This window comes from Lagopus muta, chromosome 17 (assembly GCF_023343835.1).
Source record: "Lagopus muta isolate bLagMut1 chromosome 17, bLagMut1 primary, whole genome shotgun sequence".
Lineage (NCBI taxonomy): Eukaryota > Metazoa > Chordata > Aves > Galliformes > Phasianidae > Lagopus > Lagopus muta.
In genome coordinates, this window is record NC_064449.1 from 2,728,525 (window position 1) to 2,748,731 (window position 20,207).

The window sequence follows — 20,207 nt, forward strand, 5'->3', positions numbered from 1 at the left end:
TAATCGTGTAGAAGTAAAGCAAAGAGAGCCGCCCCCACGGGATGCCTGTGCCAGGCCTCTATTCCCCTGCCCCTGGCTACCAAAAGCCACCGCATGCGCTCAGGGAGGAGGGGGAGGAGGAAAGCTCGTGGCTTTGCTGCGCAACAAGCACACGTGTAACACAGCGATGCTGCTCCTCTGCATGCCAACATCCAGGGCAGCTCCCACGGAGATATTGCAAGCAGTGACATCATGCTGGCTGAGTTTTGGGGTTCTCAGTTCCCATGGCTCAGGGCCCCAAGGTGCCCAGGCAGTGGAGAAACTCCTCCAGCCATGTGAGGCTGCACCTACCTCCCAGCTGAAGGAGGGAGGCAGGCAGCCAGGTTTTGTGCCTCCTCCTCTTCCTCCTGGGGACTGCACATCCAAGCCTTGCTGCTGTGGATTTGCCTATTTCCCACTCAGCATGCAGTTCAGCATCAGGTGGCTTCAAGAGCTGATAACCCCAGAGAAGAAGAAGGTAAGGAATGCACAGCAGTGTGCAGCTCTGCCAACCCTTCAGCACGAGTCTCTGTCCCAGAGCAGCCATGGGGCCCATCTGCCCGGGCACAACTGATGCCATTCGCTCAGGACAGAACACTCCTTCCTAAACAGATGTACCCATTTCTCAAATGTGACTCACATTCTGCTCAAGGCCAGGGCAGGATCAGAAGTATTTAATTCCTCACATCCTGCACTGGCACGGGCACTGTACAGCCTCCTACCAGCACTGCGGATGCCTCATCACCGAGACGTGAAGAAGCTGTGTGATGAGGAAGGTCCCACATCTGCCTGAAGAGGAGCAATGCTGTTGCAGGCACTGAGGACTCCAGTTCTCACCGTACCCAGCTGGCACACACCGCTTCTCTTTGCTCTGATTTGTTTCAAGCATCAATCTCCAGGGCTGAACCTCTGCTGTGTCTACCATCCCATGCACAAGATGGTCTGTCCATCGGTCTGCCCTCTCCTGCTGCTCACAGAGGTGCAGGCACTCCACAGCGTTATGAGCAGTGTGTGGCACACAGAGTGTTGCACTGAGCCAGATGCTCCTGCTGTATCTCACTGCGCCAAGCACCTGGTTGTGCCGGTGCCATGCTGCCAACAGGAGCAGCTGCACAGCATCAGAGGATGCAGCCACGGGCTGGCAAGAGCACTGCGTCTGCTGGGAGCAGAGGGAGATGGGAGGCAGAGGCTGGAGCAGGGCTGGCATGTGCTCAGGACAGCAATATGTGTGCACGGCTAGGATGAGTTCTGCGTGCCATTCAGGCAAGAGCAAGCCTGCAGGCAGCCACAAGGATGGAGACCTGAGCAGAGGCACAGCTGGTAGCCAGGAAACTCAGTCCTGCTTGCTTTAATGCAGGTAAATGGCTGTGTGGAGATGTCCCAGCCCTTTGACACCTCACAAGCAACACCTGGATCTGGGCAGAAAATTCTCTGTCAGTCCAGAAGAGAGGTCACAGATCTGCTATGGTTCCAACTCAGCTCTAAATGCCTGTACAAGGCTCTGACCATGTGAGCAAGCGAAGGAGGCTGCTCCAGCATCTCCATAGGCAGGACATTCCTAAGAGGTGACCCGTCCGTCCCCAGCCCCCCCCATCTCTCCCATTTCTTTGTCACACTGTCTGAACACAGCTATTTTTTCCCTTTTTGGGACACCTCTGGAGCCCATAAATCACAATGCTGAGATCTGCTATAGCCAAGAAAGGAAGGGTTTGGAATAAGGACAAGGGGTACAGGGAAGATACCAATCCTTGTAACTTAAAAACCAGGTTACAGACATTCCCAAACATGATGGTCTTCCAAAGGGGCTTCCTAGAAATTGTGCCACGAGCAAAGCCAAAGAGTCCCAGAGTCCCTGGGCACAGTCTGCTCTCATTGTCAGGATGGCTGCAGGCAGTTCCCTAAGGCAGAGCTCCTCTGGGGCTGGGCAGGGGGAAACCAACTTCTGCATGGCCACCAAGCCAGGGCCCCCTGCACCCCACTGCCCAGCAGCTGGTATCTCCTGGGCCCTGGCAGCAAGAAACAGCAAAACAGGCCCTTGTGACACACTGCTCCCAAAAAAAGCCAGACGTGTGTCATGTTGTGAACAACCTGTGCGAGACTGGTTCTGGTATTCATTAATGAGCCAAACAACGCGGTGACAAAGGGCTCCTGCATGCGCTGCGCCCAGCGGGTCACGTCCTGCCCCATGGCACAAGGATTGGTTGTGTCATCCAACTTCTGGCTTCCTTCAATCTGCAAGTTGCCAATGGCTAATCCATCATCCACCAACAGGATATATCTTGCTCTGCTGCTCCCTGGTGACAGCCCTGGCTGTTTCCAGTCCCTCGCAGTCACACCTGTCCCAGCCACAGACCCTTCTGTCTTATTTGCCACGTGAAATACTTTAAGAGCAGCCTCTTTTCCGATTATATTTTCTCTTTGAACGAACTTGATTTTCCACTGAGTCAGTCACAAGGAACTAGAAAAAGTTGCACCTTCTCTCTCAGGCTGCTCTCTGCCAGGAGCATCCTCCCCTTTGCTGTAGCATCAGCCATGCTCCCCAGCTCTACCTGACTCCTGTGGGCTCACTGTGAAGAGACATTCTTGGCAACACAGTATTTTCTGCGTGCAAAACGTCAACTGTTTTCCTAGTTGTAATAAATCTCAGTCATTACTGTTCTTTTCCATTATTTTTATAGTTGCTCACAGACTTTTTTTCTGATGCAGAGTTGGCTTGACTACTAACATCCTTCTGTTTCTTCCTCGCTTTGCACAAGCTCAGATATGAAGGCTGTAGGTTGGAGACCGTCTGTGCAGAAGCGGTAGTCTAATGCCAGGATTGGCTTCGTTTCTTCATGTTTGGTCTAGACAGCTTATATAAGACTCAAACAGCTGCTTAGTTAGGAGTCCTCCCTGCTTGCGACTCTGCCAAGTCTTGCGCTGGACTATTAATCCTTGTCAGTATGTCTAGTCTGCTGCAGGCAGGCTGAGCTATATTGCATTAAAATGCCTTATCTACATACAAAAAGATTGCTAGCACATTGTTTGGCATTTGATATGTGGTCACAAATTCCCTTTGGAAATAGGAGAATTTATCCACAGCAAAGCTGCTGCGGCCACCATCAGTATCCTGGGGTGCTTGCCAGCTCCATGGTCCCTGTGAAGTACTTTTCTATCCTTTCCGTGTCTGGAGGTCGTTCTTATAAGTCATGACATCAATCGCTAAATCAGGGTCAGCCCTTGCTTCTCCATGTGTGGCTGTCACAAGCCAGTGCTGTATTCCCCATGGCTCCGACCACGGCAGCCCTTTCCAAATGGAGATCCTGTATGTCAGTGGCTGCTGAACTCCTGCTCCACCTGAGGTCTTCACTGCCACTACATCAAATGTGGCTGTGGGCAGCTTCCAGTGCACGGTGTCTCCGCAGCTGACACAGAGCCCAGGTGGGTGGCTGCAGAGCCAGTGGCCCCAGGTCTGGCACTGCTGTGGTGCTGGGACCCAATCCTGACCAGATCCCACCTGCAGTCTTGCTTCTCCTTCTTCCGCATCTCAGGGATTTTTCACTCTCTTTCCCAGCACTTGGAATAAAGCCTATGTCCAGAAGGGTATCAGTTCTCCACTCTTTTTCGCCATGCTGTGGGATGGGAGAGCAGCTGGTTCCCTTTCGTGGTGCACTTCTGCTTTCTGCCTCTGCCACCATCACCCTCCAGAAAAACAACTGATAGCCTCAGTGATGGGGGAGGCTGTTACCTACAACAAAGACTGCACTACATCTCCTTTGAAGGAGTTACCAGAGGTGGCTTTGAAGTAATTTTGAATTTTTTCTTCCATCCAAAGCACAGGGACCAAGAAGTATTTCATAGGTCACTGGACAAGGGAGTAACAAACATAACTGCAGGAACACAAGTCCTTCCCAACATGAGATGAGTCACAGAATCCTCCAAAGCCAAAGGACTTCTGCACATACTTCTACCTCTACTAATGCAAGCCACCGGAGACTTTACATTTTCACAGTTTTGAATGCTGCAGCTTGCTCTCCCTTGATGAATTCTCCTGTCTTGACACTGCCACAGACAGCCCCTCAACGTCAGCCATGTTTCACAGCAAACACACCACATTTCACAGAACACTTAAATTTCTCCTAATTTGTACCCAATTTGGATTCTTCTTGTGCTGTGCTGTTTCTCAAGGAAGCTGTTCTCCCAACCACCCAAAACATGCCTCATTCTTACCCCACTGTAGCTTCTGCAATTGCAGGATACAAAAACCACCTGTCACAAAATGAAGCTGTTTCTGATCCACTTGCAGTATTTGCCTTTCATTCTTGCGCTTGCACATTCCTTTGGTATCCTGCAAAGTAGAAAGCTGTTGTTACACGCCTCCTCCTCTTCTCCTAGCATCTGTTAAAATGTTTTCCTGGACCCAGGTACAGATGGTAAATAGAGCCAAGCAGAATGATGGATGCCAGCAGCTTTCACTAGGACCATACAACGGATTAAAGCCTTCAGATGACACTTCAAAAAACCCTCAACATTCCCAAGATGCTCACACCATGGATTTTTCCACCCATGCCTGGTACTGCTGCCTGCTGGTTCCAACAGCTGCAGCCCAGGAGCTGACCTCAGCTCTGCCAAAGGCTTGGGAAAAGCGAGAGCAGAGCCAGCCAGCTCCCCGTGTGCTCCAACACTCCAACACGAGTCCTGCAATGGTGGAAGCCTGAGCATCCTCACTGCAGGCTTGCAAAGGTGGATCTCTGGTCCATGAAATCAGCACACAGCAAAGTACTGAGTTCAGAGTATTGCACCATTTAGTGCACTAAATACTCTTCAAGCGCTGGAAAGCAAGTGACACCAAGAAAGTCCCTTCACAGCCTGTGTTAAGGAAGAGCTCATAGGGACAGGCCCAAGGCACACACTACACACTGCCTGCTCTCCAACACCTCTTGTATTGCACACGTGCAGAGAACAAGCAGCCTCGCTAGCACAGCTCCTTATTTCTGACAAGTGCCCCCTTCTCTGCACAGCCAGTGCAGCTGTTACAGGGAATTCTGCCTTTTTATTCCTCAACTGCCTCATCCTGTTTCCATATACAATCTTTCTCAGTGGAAAAAAAGCATCAGATGAGAAGCAATTTTTGAAGATCAACCATGGATAAATCGTCTTTGTCCCCGCTCGCTATTAGAGTGCCTGGATTTAAGGCTTCAGTCACATGTAAACAGACCAAGGAGTGGAGGAAAGCCCTTGTCAATACAGAGAGCTTGAACTGTGTCATCAGCAAATAATCAAATCTCCACAAGCAGGGGAAGCACTATCTTAGAGCAAAATATTTAGATTTTATGGAATATTGGCCAATTACAATATTTTTCTCCAAATAAAACATTTATAAGAACACTGAAATAAATATTTGAGAACGCAATATACCAAAGTCCTGAGTCACTCCTGATGCAGAAATTCTCTCCCATCTTTCAGGCAGCTTCCCCATGTAGGGTTTGGAGTTGGGATGGCCTCTGATGGCACTGAGAGATCTGGTGATGTCCATCCCTGCTGCCTGGAAATGATGGTGCTCCTGCTGGCAAAGCACACCTCCACATTCGAGCTGAATACTGAATGCCTGGCACGGACCAGGGCAACCTTGTGGGTCAATGGCAGCAACATCAAGGCTCCGATGGGCACAAATACGTAAAGAGAGCGAGAAAAGACCTCTTCCCTCCTCCCCTATGCTGATGGCAGTGCTCCAGCTGTGGACTCAGCCCCACAGCCCCTGCTCAGCCTTCAACCCAAACTAGTGGCATCCACACTGACGTGAGGCAGAGATGACCCCTGGTGCAGTGGGACCCAGGCAGAAGACAGCAGCAGAGAGCTCAGAGGTGGCTAAGTCAAACAGGTTTGCTAAGGGTTTGAAGGAAGAACAAATGGAGAAGACAGGGCAAATAAAGCTACTGAGTTCTCACAGCATTGCTGACGGGCCAGTTTAGAAGGTGAACCTGTGGCAGCCTGGGGAAAACAGAAAAGATGCAGAACAACAGGCTGGCTTGTAAGAGAACTTTCTCCAGAGAACACATTTTGGAAGGACATCAAGGTAAAGGCAAAGGCAACAGGCACATGCAAGTCACATCTCCGGTTGTTGAAACCAAGCTCCTGATATTGGCAGAGTCTAAGAGTTTTATTGCCTTTGGTTCAAAATGGCACTGCTGCTCTTGGGAAGGCCTGCAGGCTCCTTCCTTCAGTCATTTCAAAAGGACTCCACAGATCAATGTGGACATAGATTTCTTAGAAAGTCCTGTCCAAAATTCAGATTTTCGCTGCAAGTCTGTTTGCTGCTATGGTGCATTCCATGTACCACCACTCGCATTTGCAGACAACAAGATCCGCAACGCATGGTAGTATTCACAAAACAGAGGAACAGTTCTCTTTGACAATCATTACTGAGAGATATTTTAATGAGAAGAGTCTCCAGAGTCCTCCTTCTGCACTAGCATTGCCCAGCTGTGTTCTCTTCCAGATGTGGTCACGTGGCTGTTCAGCTCTTCATTCAAATCTCAGCCCCATCTACTTGGATGTACCCACACAAGATCACCTGTTGCTTTGTGATCACCAGAAGATCATGTCTTCAGCTGGTTGCCATTTTGCCAAACTTAAACCATTTGAGCTGTCCATGTCAAGCAAGTCCATCAGGCTGGTTTAAAAAGACACTCTGAACTGAACACAGTCCCCACATTTAAAATAACGAGGTAGGAAAAACTACTTGTTCATCAACAAAAGAAATTCTGCTCATTAACTACTTTATTAAGAAAATGCCTTTTCATCTTGGCAGGAAGCCACTAAACTGTCACGCAACCACAGTTAAGGAAGAAAGAAGCTGCATGGCCTTCGGGTTCAATTCCCTTGTGGGAAACCATCCAACCTGTCCAAACTGTAAATCCCTGATTGATTCATGCCGCTCTTCCACATTTGTCAGCTAAATTCTTTTAAGATTCCACCACTGCTCCTTGTCTACCAGCTTCTTGTGGGCTCTTCAGTACTGCATTTTCTGATTTAGGCGAAGAAATCTTATACTGACATTTTGCTGCTTCTTTCTTTTTTTTCCTGGTCTTTTAATTCCTTTTTCTTATTTTTATTTTTTTGCTTACTTCATGAAGCAAAGACAGACTTGAGGTCAGGGAATTCTGACTGGTAGAGGTGGAGGATCCTCAACATCCAACCATTCTGCTGTTTCCTGGTTCTTCCTTCAAGATGTCTCCTTGTTCTCATCAATTTCTCCCCGTTCCAATCTCCTGCAGACTGATTTACAAAGTCACTTCTGACAGCCAGTGTCTCACTGAGAATATCAAGATTAAATAATGAATTCAAACCCATGATGTGACTTTCCTGTGAGATAAGCCAGCACGAGACTGACACTGGGCTCCGTGCAAAGGGTTGCTGCATTTTCACATCAGTGCCTTCCATTCACGGTCAGGTAGTTGCATTTGAACATTTTAGTTTGTCTGCATGTCTTGTAAGGATTGATTCACTGACTACTCCTTTAATGACTGTCCCAGAGAGTACAAACCCAGGAATTAGGTTTGTCAACATAGGAAAAATTCATGAAGAATTTCATGGAAAAAAGTCTCATTCTGTGTCTCTTTTTGAGTTAATCAGCAAATTGCTCTTCCACTTGGCATGAACGACAGTGACCAAACTGATGTTGTTATGAACATGAGAAACAGCTCTACCCCAGACCACATAAGGCAGAACCCCTTGCTAGGAAAAAAAATGAGGTAGGACACTTATTTTTTCCTAAATTCTTGATTCCATGGCTTTGTTCTTGCATTGTGTTGGGCTGATTCTGACATTCAAATCATGCTCAGGAAAAGGCAGACTGATGTAGCTCCTCTCTGAGTGAGACAATCACACCCTATTTAATGAAGAATGCCTTGTCGTGTGTTGAGAGAGGAATGTATTTCATGGCAGGAAGAATTTTCACCTGTAAAGGAAGGTAATCAAAGTGAAACATGCAGCAGAGCCAGTGTATGGCATTGCACAAAGGGTTAAGAACCAAACTGTTGTGAGCCCACACCATGCTTTCACAGTCCACTGTAGTAAGGCACTTTGAAACTCCTATGAATTCAGGGCATCCATGCAAGTTAGGTTACTGGGACCCATAACAACATCTGAACTTCATGAGAGAAGTACACCGAATGTCAACAGTCAGGACAGAACCAAGAAGGTCTATGCCAACAGCAAAAATCACATTTACACAGCACAAAGGCTTATGTTTCTTACTATCCACATACACAGAATAAAGCCACCAACCTCTGGAAGCCTCATGTAAGTGTGGGACATACATTTTGCTGCATTTGTATGGTGCAACCATAGTACTTACCAGTATAGTGACACACATTAAATGCTCGCTTCAAAGTCAAGCCTGTTAAAACTAGGCAAGATGAGGAATAACTGCTGGTTCAAGGCCTGTGCCTCCCATTTTCAGAATACAGGCCACCAACTGAACTGTTCAACTACCTCAGGCTATGACACTATGAAAGAGGGTTAGCAAAATACTACACCAGATTAAGGATTCAGGAAACACTACACACGACTCCATAGGAAATGTCACTTCCCAACCAGAAACACAGTGTGGATTCTAAAGACTAGTTTTAGGAGGGGATCTGGGAACTACTTCAAAGTGAAAAAGTTGCACAGCTTGAGGTGTTGAAATTAAGCTCTGTGTGTGAAACTCAGGTTAAAGAAGAGCAGGACTGTATGTTTCAAGCCCCAACATGCACTGCTGTGACAAACCACCATTCCACAGGTCATTCATCAGGATCGTTGCGTGCATCTCAGCATGCTGTTGCATCACTGCAACAAAGGCCACTCAAAGGTGAGGGGGGATTTGTCTATGACACTTTATCACATCTGTGGAAGAGAAAGCCAGATACACTCTACCAGTTAGTATAAGATGTATAAGATATCCACATGCTGGACAGGAACTCAGGAAAACGGTGCTGATAGCAGATGGAAAAAAGGAAAGTTCTTTGTTAAAACTAATATAATACATCTAGAGCTGTTTATTTGAAGAGACAGCTCCCAAGCTAAAACAATCACTTTAATGAGGACAGGTGTCAATTTGCAGCGGGAATAGTTCAGTTTCCAAAGCAAAGAAACTGAGCGGTTTGCAGCAGTGGCTCACAGGCCAAAAGAGCTCAGCAATCCTCCAACCACCAGCAGACAGGTTCCCCATCAAAGAACAGCGGTGCTATGGCCAAACTAGACCAAACGTTGTGTGATCCAAATGTTGTTTTGCAAAAGGTAATTTCACTCCTTCTTGGATGTCTAGCAGCTCAGTCTAGCAGCTCAGTGGACTAGTGAACTACATAGCCCTCTAAAACTCTGTTATGAGAAACCAAAGAGCAGAGGACCAAAATATGTCTGAAATCTTCTCCAGAGCAGCGATGGAAAAAGTAAAAATGAAATTTTAATTTCCGTTGTCATTGAAAGTGAAAAAGATTTGGAAGTCAACACCACTGAACAGTGGGATGGAAAGGAGTACTTTCCTGCCAGGGACTGACCAAATGAAACGGAACTGCAATGTGCTGTTTTCTTCCAGGGGCCAGCTGGAAAGGACTGGCACCCAGTGCAGCCCTGTGATGCCACAGCAGCACAGCAAGGCTGCTCCGCTGCAGTCTGACACGGAGTTCTGCTGAAGTTGTGAATCCCTTGAGTGCAAGGAAATAAACTCTTCCTTCCTGAATGTACAGCGATGAGATCACCACAAAGTCCCCTTAGGGAAAGAAGGGATACCCCGAGTTCCAAAGAGACAAGGATGACAAGACACACAAGGTTAAGTTCACACTGTAGGGACATGTACCTGAATAGCTACTTTGTCCTTACACTGATGGGATTTATACTGCCTGCACCCATCTGCTTCTGATACTCACTGCAACACGAGGAAATGAAAGCTAAGTACAACAACGATGCTGCAATATTTAAAAGACTCAGAGAGATATTTCCCATCAAAGCCTTAAGGCCACCTAAATATCACTGTTGTCAGTGGTTTTTCCTGATGCTTTCACGCAGCTTTGAAACAGAAGGCCTAAAACAAATCACTGCACACACATGCAGTTACCAGGCAGCCACCACACACGTACACACAGCACTGCCAGCAGCACTGCAGGACTCGCTGTGCTGCAGACAACACAGGAGATGAGCAATTCAAACACAAAGCCTGCATTACAGATTTCACCTTCGCAGACAACCAGATCTAAGTTTCACTGCACCGCTCCACCACAAACACTTGGGATCACCCGGCTTCCTGTCCTCCTCGGTGCAGGCGATGCAGCCATCCTGTCAGCATCCATTCCACCCGTCAGCATCCATTCCATCCCGTCCGCATCCATTCCATCCCGTCCGCATCCATTCCAGATGACAGCGGAGCGTTTTTCCACTGATGTTCCGCAGTACAACCCGGGCCTTCAGGTCCGCCGCGTCTGCCTGCGGTGTAGAGCGGCACCATGTTACGTACCCTACGAGCACGCTTTAAGAAGACGTTCGGCCGTTCCTTAACGGAGCCTTCGGCAGCAGAAAGAGCACGAAAACCGGGCGGCGTTAAACGCAACGGATTAAAGCTCCGGATGGGCGCCGAGTCCCGGCGGGTAAAGCCCGGTCGCCGCCCACCGCCGCGGCGCAGCTCCCAGCCGCACAGCCTGCACCGCGGGAACGCGCACACCGGGCGCGCGCGTCACGCGGCCTAGCGGAAACGGCGGCGGCGGCGGCGGCGCGCGCGATGGCTCCCTCGTCACGTGACGCGGCGGCCCAACCGGCGGCCAACGGCGCGGCACCGCCCTGCGGGGGGAGCGGCGGCCGCGGGCGGCGGCGAGGCGCGACCGCAGCGGGGACAAAGCGAGGCCGCGGGGCCGGGCGGAGCGCCCCGGAGGGCGCGGCGTCGCCGATGGCGCCGTCGTTCTGGGCCGGGCGGTGACCGGTGCGGGGAGCGGGGGAGGGGGTTGGGGAAAAGCCTCGAGGGCGCACGCGGAGAGCGGCCCGGCCGCCGCAGCCGCCATGTCCTGCGCTAATTACAGCAGCTTGAACCGGGCGCAGCTCACCTTCGAGTACCTGCACACCAACTCGTGAGTACCGGGCTGCGGGGTGGGGCCGGGCCGGAGCTTCGGGCAGGTAAGTGGGGCCGCGGCCCGGCCCCGCGGCTCAGGCCGCCCTCCGGCATCCGTTCGCCCCCGCGAGGAGCGGCGCGGCGGTGCGGGGCTGCGGCGGATGGGAGCGGGAGAACGCGGGGCGGATCTGCGTGCGCAGCGCTGCGTGTGCAGCCCTGCGGAGCGGCCTCGCGTCTCACCCGGCTGCCATCCCTCCCTGCCATCTTGTTTGGTCCGTGCCTGGATTTTTTGTGCCATTTATTTCAAGTAGAAGCACGGGATTCTTCGAATTGGCTTTTTTTTTTAATATATATATGTATATTATTTTTTATTTTAAACCGTGGAATCCATCAGTCTAAAATTCCCGAAGAAAGCTAGAGTTTCACCTGCGTTATGAGGGGTTCGTTCAGCATGCACATCTAGAACATGGTAAGTGCTAACAGGGATGGTGCTACGCACCCGCCTCAGCCCTGCCCGTGGGAAGCAGGCATTGCTGTGCCACGGATGGAAGAGTTGAAGGAGAGCTCGCTCTGGCTCAGCTGCCTTGGAGGAACATCACAAGCAATGTTTGGCATCCATTGGTCATCTTGTTTCCAACCATTCTGCGGAAGAGTTGATTTGATGTTACCGCCAATAGAAGAAGAAATTGAGTATCTTTTTGCTCCTGGTTTTCGGTGTGTAAAGGCAAGCTTAGAAGGAGGGACTTCAGTGGTCTGCAGTTGTCTGAAGTTTCTAACTAACAGTTAGTTTCCAACTAACAGTTGTCTAGTTTCTAACTGCATTCAATTTGAAGTAGATCCAACAGTGTTTGTGTTGGTAATATAAGCTACGGCTCCGGGAGCAACTACTCAATCAGTCTCACTGTTACATGTGCCAAGAACGTTATCAGTTTCTTCTCACTATCAGGAAAGCATGAGTTCTGCACAAAAGGACAGGAGCAGCCTAATGACGCCCTGGGGTCCACGTCCAGTAGCTTTGCTCTTTGTTTGGCCTGCAGCAGTCGCACATGAAGCCTGGTGCTTGATGGAAGATACTGAGTCGATACTGAGTCGTCTTCCTGGACTTGAGAAGCTCCCACATCCAGTTGTGAAAAACAAAAGTTCTTATGTATTAGAAAACACAAGTTTGATCACGAGTTAACTCCTGCTGTGCAGCACTGTTAGATAGTAGAGATTTCTCAGTGTCTTGGATTTGCCATGGATTCTGGCCATGTTTGTAAGAAGACAGAAGTCTGCTGCAGAAGACCAGTGGTGGTGTTGCTGCCCCAAAGTATCCCAAGTTATTCCGTATTGCCGCTATAGTTTCTGTTCTGCTTTTGCTGTTGATCTACTTATGTGCTCCATAGCTGCCTCGTTAGGAGTTGGAGGGTAATGTGTGTGAATAAGCCAAAGCCAGGGCTTTTCATACACTGTGAACAAAGAGCCTTCTGAGATTATGGGGATCAGTGCATAAACTGGATACTTCCCTAAGAGCAACAGTGGAAAAGCCAAAACCCGTACAGCAAATAAGCAACTTCTCCCTCTTCTCAGTAATAATAATAAAAACTGAACAACCACCACCAATGACAAAATCAGTGAGCGAAGAGCTGAAGAGGATTTTTGGTAGTGGAGGCGCTCGTCTTTCAGGCTATTTTTGCTGTCAGAGGAAAACCATACAATCTCAGTGAAATACTACTACAGTGCATGTGGGGCTTTTTTTTGTTTATTGTTGTTTCTTGTCTCTGCTTCAGAAAGGTAATACATCTAACAGTATGTTTTGAAGCACTTTTCAGGAGCCAATTTATTTGGTCCCTGAACGTGAGGACTTGGAGCCAAGCTGCCATGCTTGGTGGCAGACTTTGCACCATGTACCTGAATCACTTCAGTTGCAAAGTGTGTATATCTTTTTCAACTACTTCTGGTACTTTCGTAAGTGCTTTTCTGAAGCTTGTATATTTGAGCTATGTGGAAGTTCTTGTGGATCCAGTAAGAAAAGCTTCAGTATGTAAGCACGTGGAAATGAGTAACGTATGGCCCTTATGGTGACTGCCCAAAGACACCTGCCTGCCTTCACAACAACTGGGATTTTTTCCTTGTAAAGTAGATGCTGCTGCTTTCAGCTGCTTCTAAAGCATTCACTGAAATGAAAACAACACACACCTCAGCCCAGCCAACTTAGTTGGTATATCTTGAATGTTTATACAGTGTAACAGAAGGAGTTTGCTAAGACCTGAGCAGCGGAGAATGTCTTTGAGCAGTGTTGCGTAGTTGGAGTTAACTTGTGATTGAAATTAGGTTTCATTTCTGTAACCGGAATTGCCCCTTTGAATTCTGCTCCACTGGAAGAAGTTCCCTTAAATAGAAGGAGTTCAGCATAACTGACTGGTGGATATGAGGAATACAAGTAACAAACAAGCATCTCTTCGTACCTCACACCTTCCTGTTTCTTCTTGAGAATATTTTCTGTTCTGGCCTGAAGTAGTGCAGTAATGAGAGGAGAGCTCGTGTTTCTGACTCAGATGCAAGACTTCCAGCTTAAGTGTTTTCCCAGATGTGACCTCCTTCGGAGCAAACCTACTCTTCTGTCTTTTGTTAGTAATTAGGTTCTTGCATTCATTTGATCCATGTCAGGTTTGGCCTCCAGCATGGAGCTGTCTTGAGTAAGTGGTAGAAGTTGGAGAGTGGTTTCAGGTCAGTCAACGTACAGTGAGTTGTCACTGAGACTGTGGATTTTAGTTCTGCTTTCTCCCTGACTTCTCATGTTTCACTTAATTAATGTGTATTTCTAGTGCTCTTGAATCAATAGTGGTTGTATTTCTGGTGCTTTGAATTAGGTTAATGTAGCCACTGATGATGACGTTCTAGCCAGTACTTAAGTGTTTTCAGGTTATGTGTGAGCTCTGATAGACTATTTTGGCAACAGCTTGGCTTCTGTTGGTGAAAGTTATGTTGCAAGCAATATAATCCTGCAGGGTTTTTTTTGCATGGAGCAAGGAGAGGGTTGTCAGCAGTTGGTAATGATGGCTGCTAAGTACTGCAGGCACCTTTGATTGTAAGATGATATCATCAGGTTTTTTTTGGGGGGGGGTTGAGTGCTTCATGTGACTTAATTAGATACTGACAAGATCATCTGGGACGTTTTAAAAGTCTTAGTGTTGAGATTAATGTACTTAATACTAGATATTTATAGGATATATAATTTTTTTATTAGTGATAAACAGCTCAAATCGATTTCACTGGCTTGTTCCAAGGTATCACTTTGCCCATGTCTGTGCAAGAGATTCAGGTTTTGATAGGTGTTCAAGTTAGGTGTGGTGTCAGGTTATCAAGAAATACTATTTTCTCTTGCCTTTCTTAAATGCGGTTACTTTTTCAGCTATCTTGTTCCAGTATCTGTCTTTGGAATCTCTATTTGCATCTTTACCTTAATTTAAAATACTGTTGAAGTTGTAGAATGAAAGCTGCTGATGAAGCACAGTTACTAGTTCTAAAGTACCCACTTTGTTGTGTTTTGTTGTTTTCTGACATGGGTTAATTTCTAAATAAATTGGGTTGTTGGATATTGATTTATAAAGTTAAATAGATTCCTAAATGGTGGGAGCACTTGAACTGTGTGCACAGGAAATCCTGCTTAAAGGAAAGAGTAGCAGGTCTGAGCGTCTGATAAGGCCTTCTGGACAGTCAGCTGGTCTTCAGAATGCCATTTCCATTCTGTCTGTGGTTTCCTTGGAGTTTGCAGAGAAGGAAAGCTCTGTTCTCTTTCTAGTGACAGCTTGGAAGGCTGATGTTTTTAACCTCAGCTATGTTGATGAGCTACAGTTCACGATGCTGAAGATAAATATGAAGAATTGTTTTGTAATTATTGGCATTCTGGTTGGCTACATATTTTCTGTGCCTTTGCATCTGTTCTTCTAAAACTGCAAATCTGAACTAAGTGTGACTTCAGTCTTTGTAGTAGCAGTGACAGGAAGTTGTATGTGTAGAGGTTTCGTGCAAAGTGAAATACGTAGCTAAAAATATCTTTTGGAGACTCAGTCTCTTCTTCAGCCATCCCAGAGTAGCAATAAATTACAGAAACCTTGTTGGGTTGGTTAAATTACCTGACTCAGTAAGAGAAATTGTCTCTCTTGTCTTGTGGCTGAAGTTAAATGTTGGGGTGGATATGATTCATCTGCCTTTGAAATAACTGTTGGATTGTGAAGGTACAGCAATAAGTTGATTCTCCAACAGAGTTACTCAGTTAATGTTTGGGACAATCTATTGGAATGGTTCTATGGGCTCTTTGGGGATGTCCTCACCATATATCATCTGTCAAGTTTAAGGCAGGTGACTACTCCATTTCAAGTAGGTTCTGCGTACAAAATGTTGCAGTTAAGAGGCTGGAAACTAAATGTAGCTTTTTGTGCTGGTAACGTCTGGCTGCATGAGTTTGTAAGGGTGCGCAACAGTGGAAGAAGATGGCATTCTGGTCTGTGAGTGGCTGCATCTGTTGGAAGTCTCCCATGATCTGGAAACTTCTTCATGTCGGAAATAAGTTACACAATATCAGTATGTGCATGGTGAAGACAAACCTTATGCATAACATTAATCTGTCCAGGTTTTTCAGATAGATGGGATTTAGGTGCCATGAAGAGACTTGGCATGTGGTGAATAATTGAGAATTTTACATGAATTACTGGATAATTCATGGACTTTGAGTCAATAATTCTTCATTAAGTCTGTGAGACTCATGTTTATGGTGCAGTGTTTTTCAGATTGTAAAGAGCCACAGGTCTTCTGAGCCAGATCCTCCACTGAGCAGCCTTTCTGCTCCAGCAGATAGTAAAACACATTGTAATCTTGTGTCCGTAGCCAGTGTTGGTACTGTAGAACTATGACTTGATTTGTTTAGAGCATGTGAGATTTTCATGTAATTAAAGGTCTCTCCTTCTCAGTGTTAGTGTAACCCTGCTGATTCTGTGCTTTATTGCAGAACTACCCATGAGTTCTTGTTTGGTGCCCTTGCTGAACTTGTAGATAATGCCAGGTGCGTATCTGACATTGCCTAATTCCCAAGGTATATTCAGTAAATAATTTAATTAACTGCACTGTTTAGGGGATGTTAGGATCTTAACTTCTAGCAGACTTTAAGAGAAATAAAAATTAAAATAGCTCATTATATCTTAGTATGAATGTTTGAGTTGATTCTCTTATACTGGCACGTCTGCCCTGTGGGGGGAAAAAAAAAAAAAAAGTGTTATTTCTAACAAGATAAACTTCATGGGTAATTCAGTTCAGAAGGGAAATGGTTAGAAGACCATTTAAAGGAAAGGGATTTAATGAAAAAGTTATCTTTTTTGTTTAAAGAAATTGATAAAATATTAGTGGAATTGGGACTTTTATACTTGGACAGTCGTTGGTTCCTAGTATCCAGAGTAGTGATAGAATGAAAACGAATCAGAATTGGGATGTTGAAAAGAAGGCAAGAACAAGTAGAGCAACTGTGATTCTTGAGAGACCTGGTATTTGGAAAAAGCATATCTTAAGCCACATTTCTCATATTGGAGCCTATAGTTACATCCCAACCTTTGCATGTTTATCCTTTCAGCTTCACCAAATGTGATATGGCATGGTGAAAATATTTTGAGATTATATCCTATCAGGTGTGAATTGTCACACCTTGCCGTTAGCAATGTAAGGAGCTGGAAATGAAATATTTCTGTGTGTGGGAAACTAGGAGCCTGTACCTGTATGTTAAATGCATTTCAACTCTCAGGTCAGCAGCTGTTGCACTTCTTTGCTTTTGCAACGGCATCATTAAGTGTAGCTCGTTTGGACTGATGAGCTTTTTTCTTTTCAAAACTTGATTCATCCTCTGGCTGAAGATAGACTCTGTAGATTGTTAACCTTCTGTGAAAGGTAGTTTTACTTGGAGACAATGCGAAGTGGCTTTGGCATTTACGAAGCGGGTGTTTATTGCTGTAGTAGAACTACACTCTTGATCAGCTTGTAAAAATCTATGGCTGTCTGGAACATGGCTCGTCCTTCACATTGTTGCCACTACTGAAATGCACCACCCACAACCTCACTGTCCTCACATCTGTTGCTTGGTCTTCATAAACATCCAGCAAGCACTGATGAATGTCAGTGGGTGCCATTTCTTCCACGTGGAGGAATTCATCTCTACACCCTTGCTTCAAACGCACCTGCATGTCAGATGCCATTCTGTCAGACTGCCCCTCTGCTGCCATCTGTCACACAGCAGCAGCATGTAACAGGACATTGGTGGGAAGGTTCAACCTCCACTGCCGTGCCACCAACATCCACCTCTGACATTGTGGGCTGACATCATAAAATAGAAGGCATTTCTTTTGGAGCAAATCTTGTATTTACAGAGTTTTATGCAGAAGTTAATAAATTTTTCATAGAAAAAATGTATGTGGTGTGGAAGAGGAGGGAGCTCAGAAGTGTGCACTTACTTTTTTTGTTTCCTTACTACGACTTCTATGTATAAGTCAGTGATACCATAACTAGGTTTCATTATGTGCAGTTCCAACATTCTGTTTGAGCATGGGTTCAAATAGACAAAAAGCAGAACAGTGTGGTTTTTTTAGCTTGTCGTACTGGGTGCTGGGCCTTCGTGCACTTTGATGTGTGCAGTCAGTTCACTTTTGAAGTTACTGAAAGTGCCTGGCTTTAGCTTCATTTCCAGTTGGCATTTGAATACTGACTGGGTTTTTGTTGCTTCATAGAGATGCGGATGCCACAAGAATAGACATTTATACTGGTAAGTCACTCCTGCTTCTTCTTTGCGTGCTGTCAGTCAAGTTAGGAGTTAAAACTTGGGTTTTGGCTACAAATGTGCTTTGTAAGAGTGAATGTATTTGTGTTCATTTCTGCTTGTCCTGTGCTTTTGCGTCTTCAAAAAACAGTGCCTTTACGAGTAGCTTGTGCAAGATCAGTTTTCAGCTGAGGTCAGATAACACCAAAGTGGGTTGTTTGTACTGGGTGTTTAAGAAATGTGCTTTTACAGTGCACTGTTGTAGCATATATTTACATGCAAGTTAAAGTGCAGGAGAAATTAGTCACTCTGTAATAAAAACGTGGTGCCCTTTTTTGGAGCATAGCTGTATCATGTTTATTGTGTTACTTCTCCCATGAACACTGCTTAGCTTGAGCAGATTTTCCCTTTTATGAAACTTTTAAATTTGTGCGTGGGAGCATTAAATAACTCTTTTGTAGAGCACCGAGAAAACCTGCGAGGTGGATTCATGCTGTGTTTTCTGGATGATGGAACAGGAATGGATTCAAGTAAGTGATAGTGATTTACATTTGTGTTTTCAAGCTGAGATTTCATGTTATGGCTTAAGCTGAATTAACAGCTTGGAATTATCTAAGGGGTAGTTCCATGCTTGGATACATGTTTCTGCCTCTGCACTGGCCCTTTCTCACTGTGTCAAGCTCTTCACCTCCTCAGTTTGTAGAAAAATAAGAAAACTGTTGTGCCGCATGATAGAAATGAGTCAGCTTTGCTTTTGGATTTCCATTGCACAAAAGTTGGCTTTGGGGATAGAAGGAGAACAGTACAGCCAGGAAAAGGAAAAGGTGATGGGCAGAGGCCTACTTCCATCAGGGGCTGCCAAGCGATTCGTTTCTCATCTCTAATAACAGATGTGTGCAACCTTAACTTTGAAAGCATTGTGCTATTGTTTCATCATTGTGATAGAGATCAACAGAAAGTCCTAGGAGTATGAGAAGAATGTAGCAAAGTCTGCCTCATCATGAGCACTAATGTAAATCAGTGCTGGGTTTAGCAGGAGTAAAGCCTTCTTGCTTTGCTTTAGTATCAGCAAACAGCACTGCCAATTCATGCGCCTTATTTGCATCTTGAAGATCCTGCTTTGAGGAGCTCTGCTTGCCAACGTTTTTACTTACAGTTAATCTCAGAAGTTATCTCTAATTGTATTTGTAAAGACTTCTTTGCTTCAATCACTTAACTTGCATTTCATAGCACTTCTTGTTCCTTAAACTGTATTTTGAAGATTGGAAGCTGAATAGTGCTTTCATTTTACTGGATGCTGTGAAGTACTAAACTCTTCATCACTTACTTAGATCTTCATTTCTTTAATTGTTATGTATTTAAGGCCTACTGTGGTGAGGAACAGTGTTTAACTGGGATTTGTGGTGGTGCCCCCAGACTCCTCCTTCACCTGGCCACTACGCTCCAGGCTTTGCTCAAGCAGACAAGGAGGCACCTGAGGCCTTGCTCAGGGTTGATAACACTGTCTTGCTAGGAAAGATAACAACCACGTGTCTTGTCTCAAAGTGAGAGGCTGAAAGAACTGATAGCAGACACCCAGTTAAGTAGCTGAGGACCAGTTGAGCATGTGCTAAATACTATGAGTCAATCATCTTAACCTACACATAGCGGCCCAGTAGCCCCTGGAGCACAAGGCTGACTGTGATCTCCCCAGTTCATCTAAATGTTGTGAAGCTTGGGTGACTGTAGTCACAGGGTGGATTACTTTGGAGGTGTCCTATTGAGATGTCTACCTCCTAAGGGCAGATGCAGCATTGGGGAAACCTTCATGGTGGTGAATCTGCAAGGATTCTGGTCCATGGGAGTTCTCTGTGCAACCTTATTAACATCAAGGGAAGTTGGTATGCTGACTTGTAGGAGATGCAGCACAGAGGGTGGAGTGGTGTATGAGCACCATGGCAGGGTGTTATAACACCACAGGGATGGGAGCTTGGTGCTACTGTGGGGCTGATGAACTGTACAGCTGTCACCCTGAGTCAGCAGTTTTTCCACTGCATGAAATGAAATGAAGGTATGTCTGACTGCAGTTACCCAAGCTCCACCTGAAAGCGAGGAAACTGTAAAAAGGCCTTAAGAGAGGAGGAATTCTGAGGAAGATGACAGACAAGCTGGGAGGACATCACTGATTTCTGGGGCCGATTTGGCAAGCAGAGCCTCTCTTTCCTCCCAGAGGGACAACTGTTGGATGAGCTTCACATGCTTGTTTATACTGAATGATTCCGTAGGAAACTTAGAACTCTCAGTAGAGTTGTTCCCCAGTTTAACATGTTTGCAGTTGGGCTCTGTTATTCTCAGTACTTGCACATGTACTGC

General features: G+C 46.2%; 1 protein-coding gene and 1 long non-coding RNA gene across 4 annotated transcripts in view; one reads left to right on the forward strand and one right to left on the reverse strand.

Annotated features, from left to right (window-relative positions):
• Positions 1-1,701: 1,701 nt before the first annotated feature.
• LOC125701632 (uncharacterized) lies at positions 1,702-10,729 on the reverse strand. 2 transcript variants are annotated; one of them, XR_007380304.1, is made up of 2 exons: positions 10,493-10,729; positions 1,702-7,957 (listed from the first exon to the last, which is right to left on the reverse strand). It is a non-coding gene; the product is annotated as an uncharacterized LOC125701632 (long non-coding RNA). The 2 variants fall into 2 exon arrangements; XR_007380305.1 differs by having other exon boundaries at positions 10,214-10,729.
• Positions 10,730-10,956: 227 nt separating this feature from the next.
• Positions 10,957-20,207, forward strand: part of MORC2 (MORC family CW-type zinc finger 2) — a 36,881-nt gene continuing 27,630 nt past the window's right edge. Inside the window, exons 1-4 of one of the 2 annotated variants that reach the window (XM_048963987.1) lie at positions 10,957-11,096; positions 16,068-16,121; positions 17,827-17,861; positions 18,317-18,385. In XM_048963987.1, coding sequence (XP_048819944.1) covers positions 11,029-11,096; positions 16,068-16,121; positions 17,827-17,861; positions 18,317-18,385 — 226 coding nt within the window. In that variant the 5' untranslated portion in view covers positions 10,957-11,028. The remainder of the gene's footprint in view (positions 11,097-16,067; positions 16,122-17,826; positions 17,862-18,316; positions 18,386-20,207) is intronic. The other variant, XM_048963986.1, reaches the window with a different exon arrangement.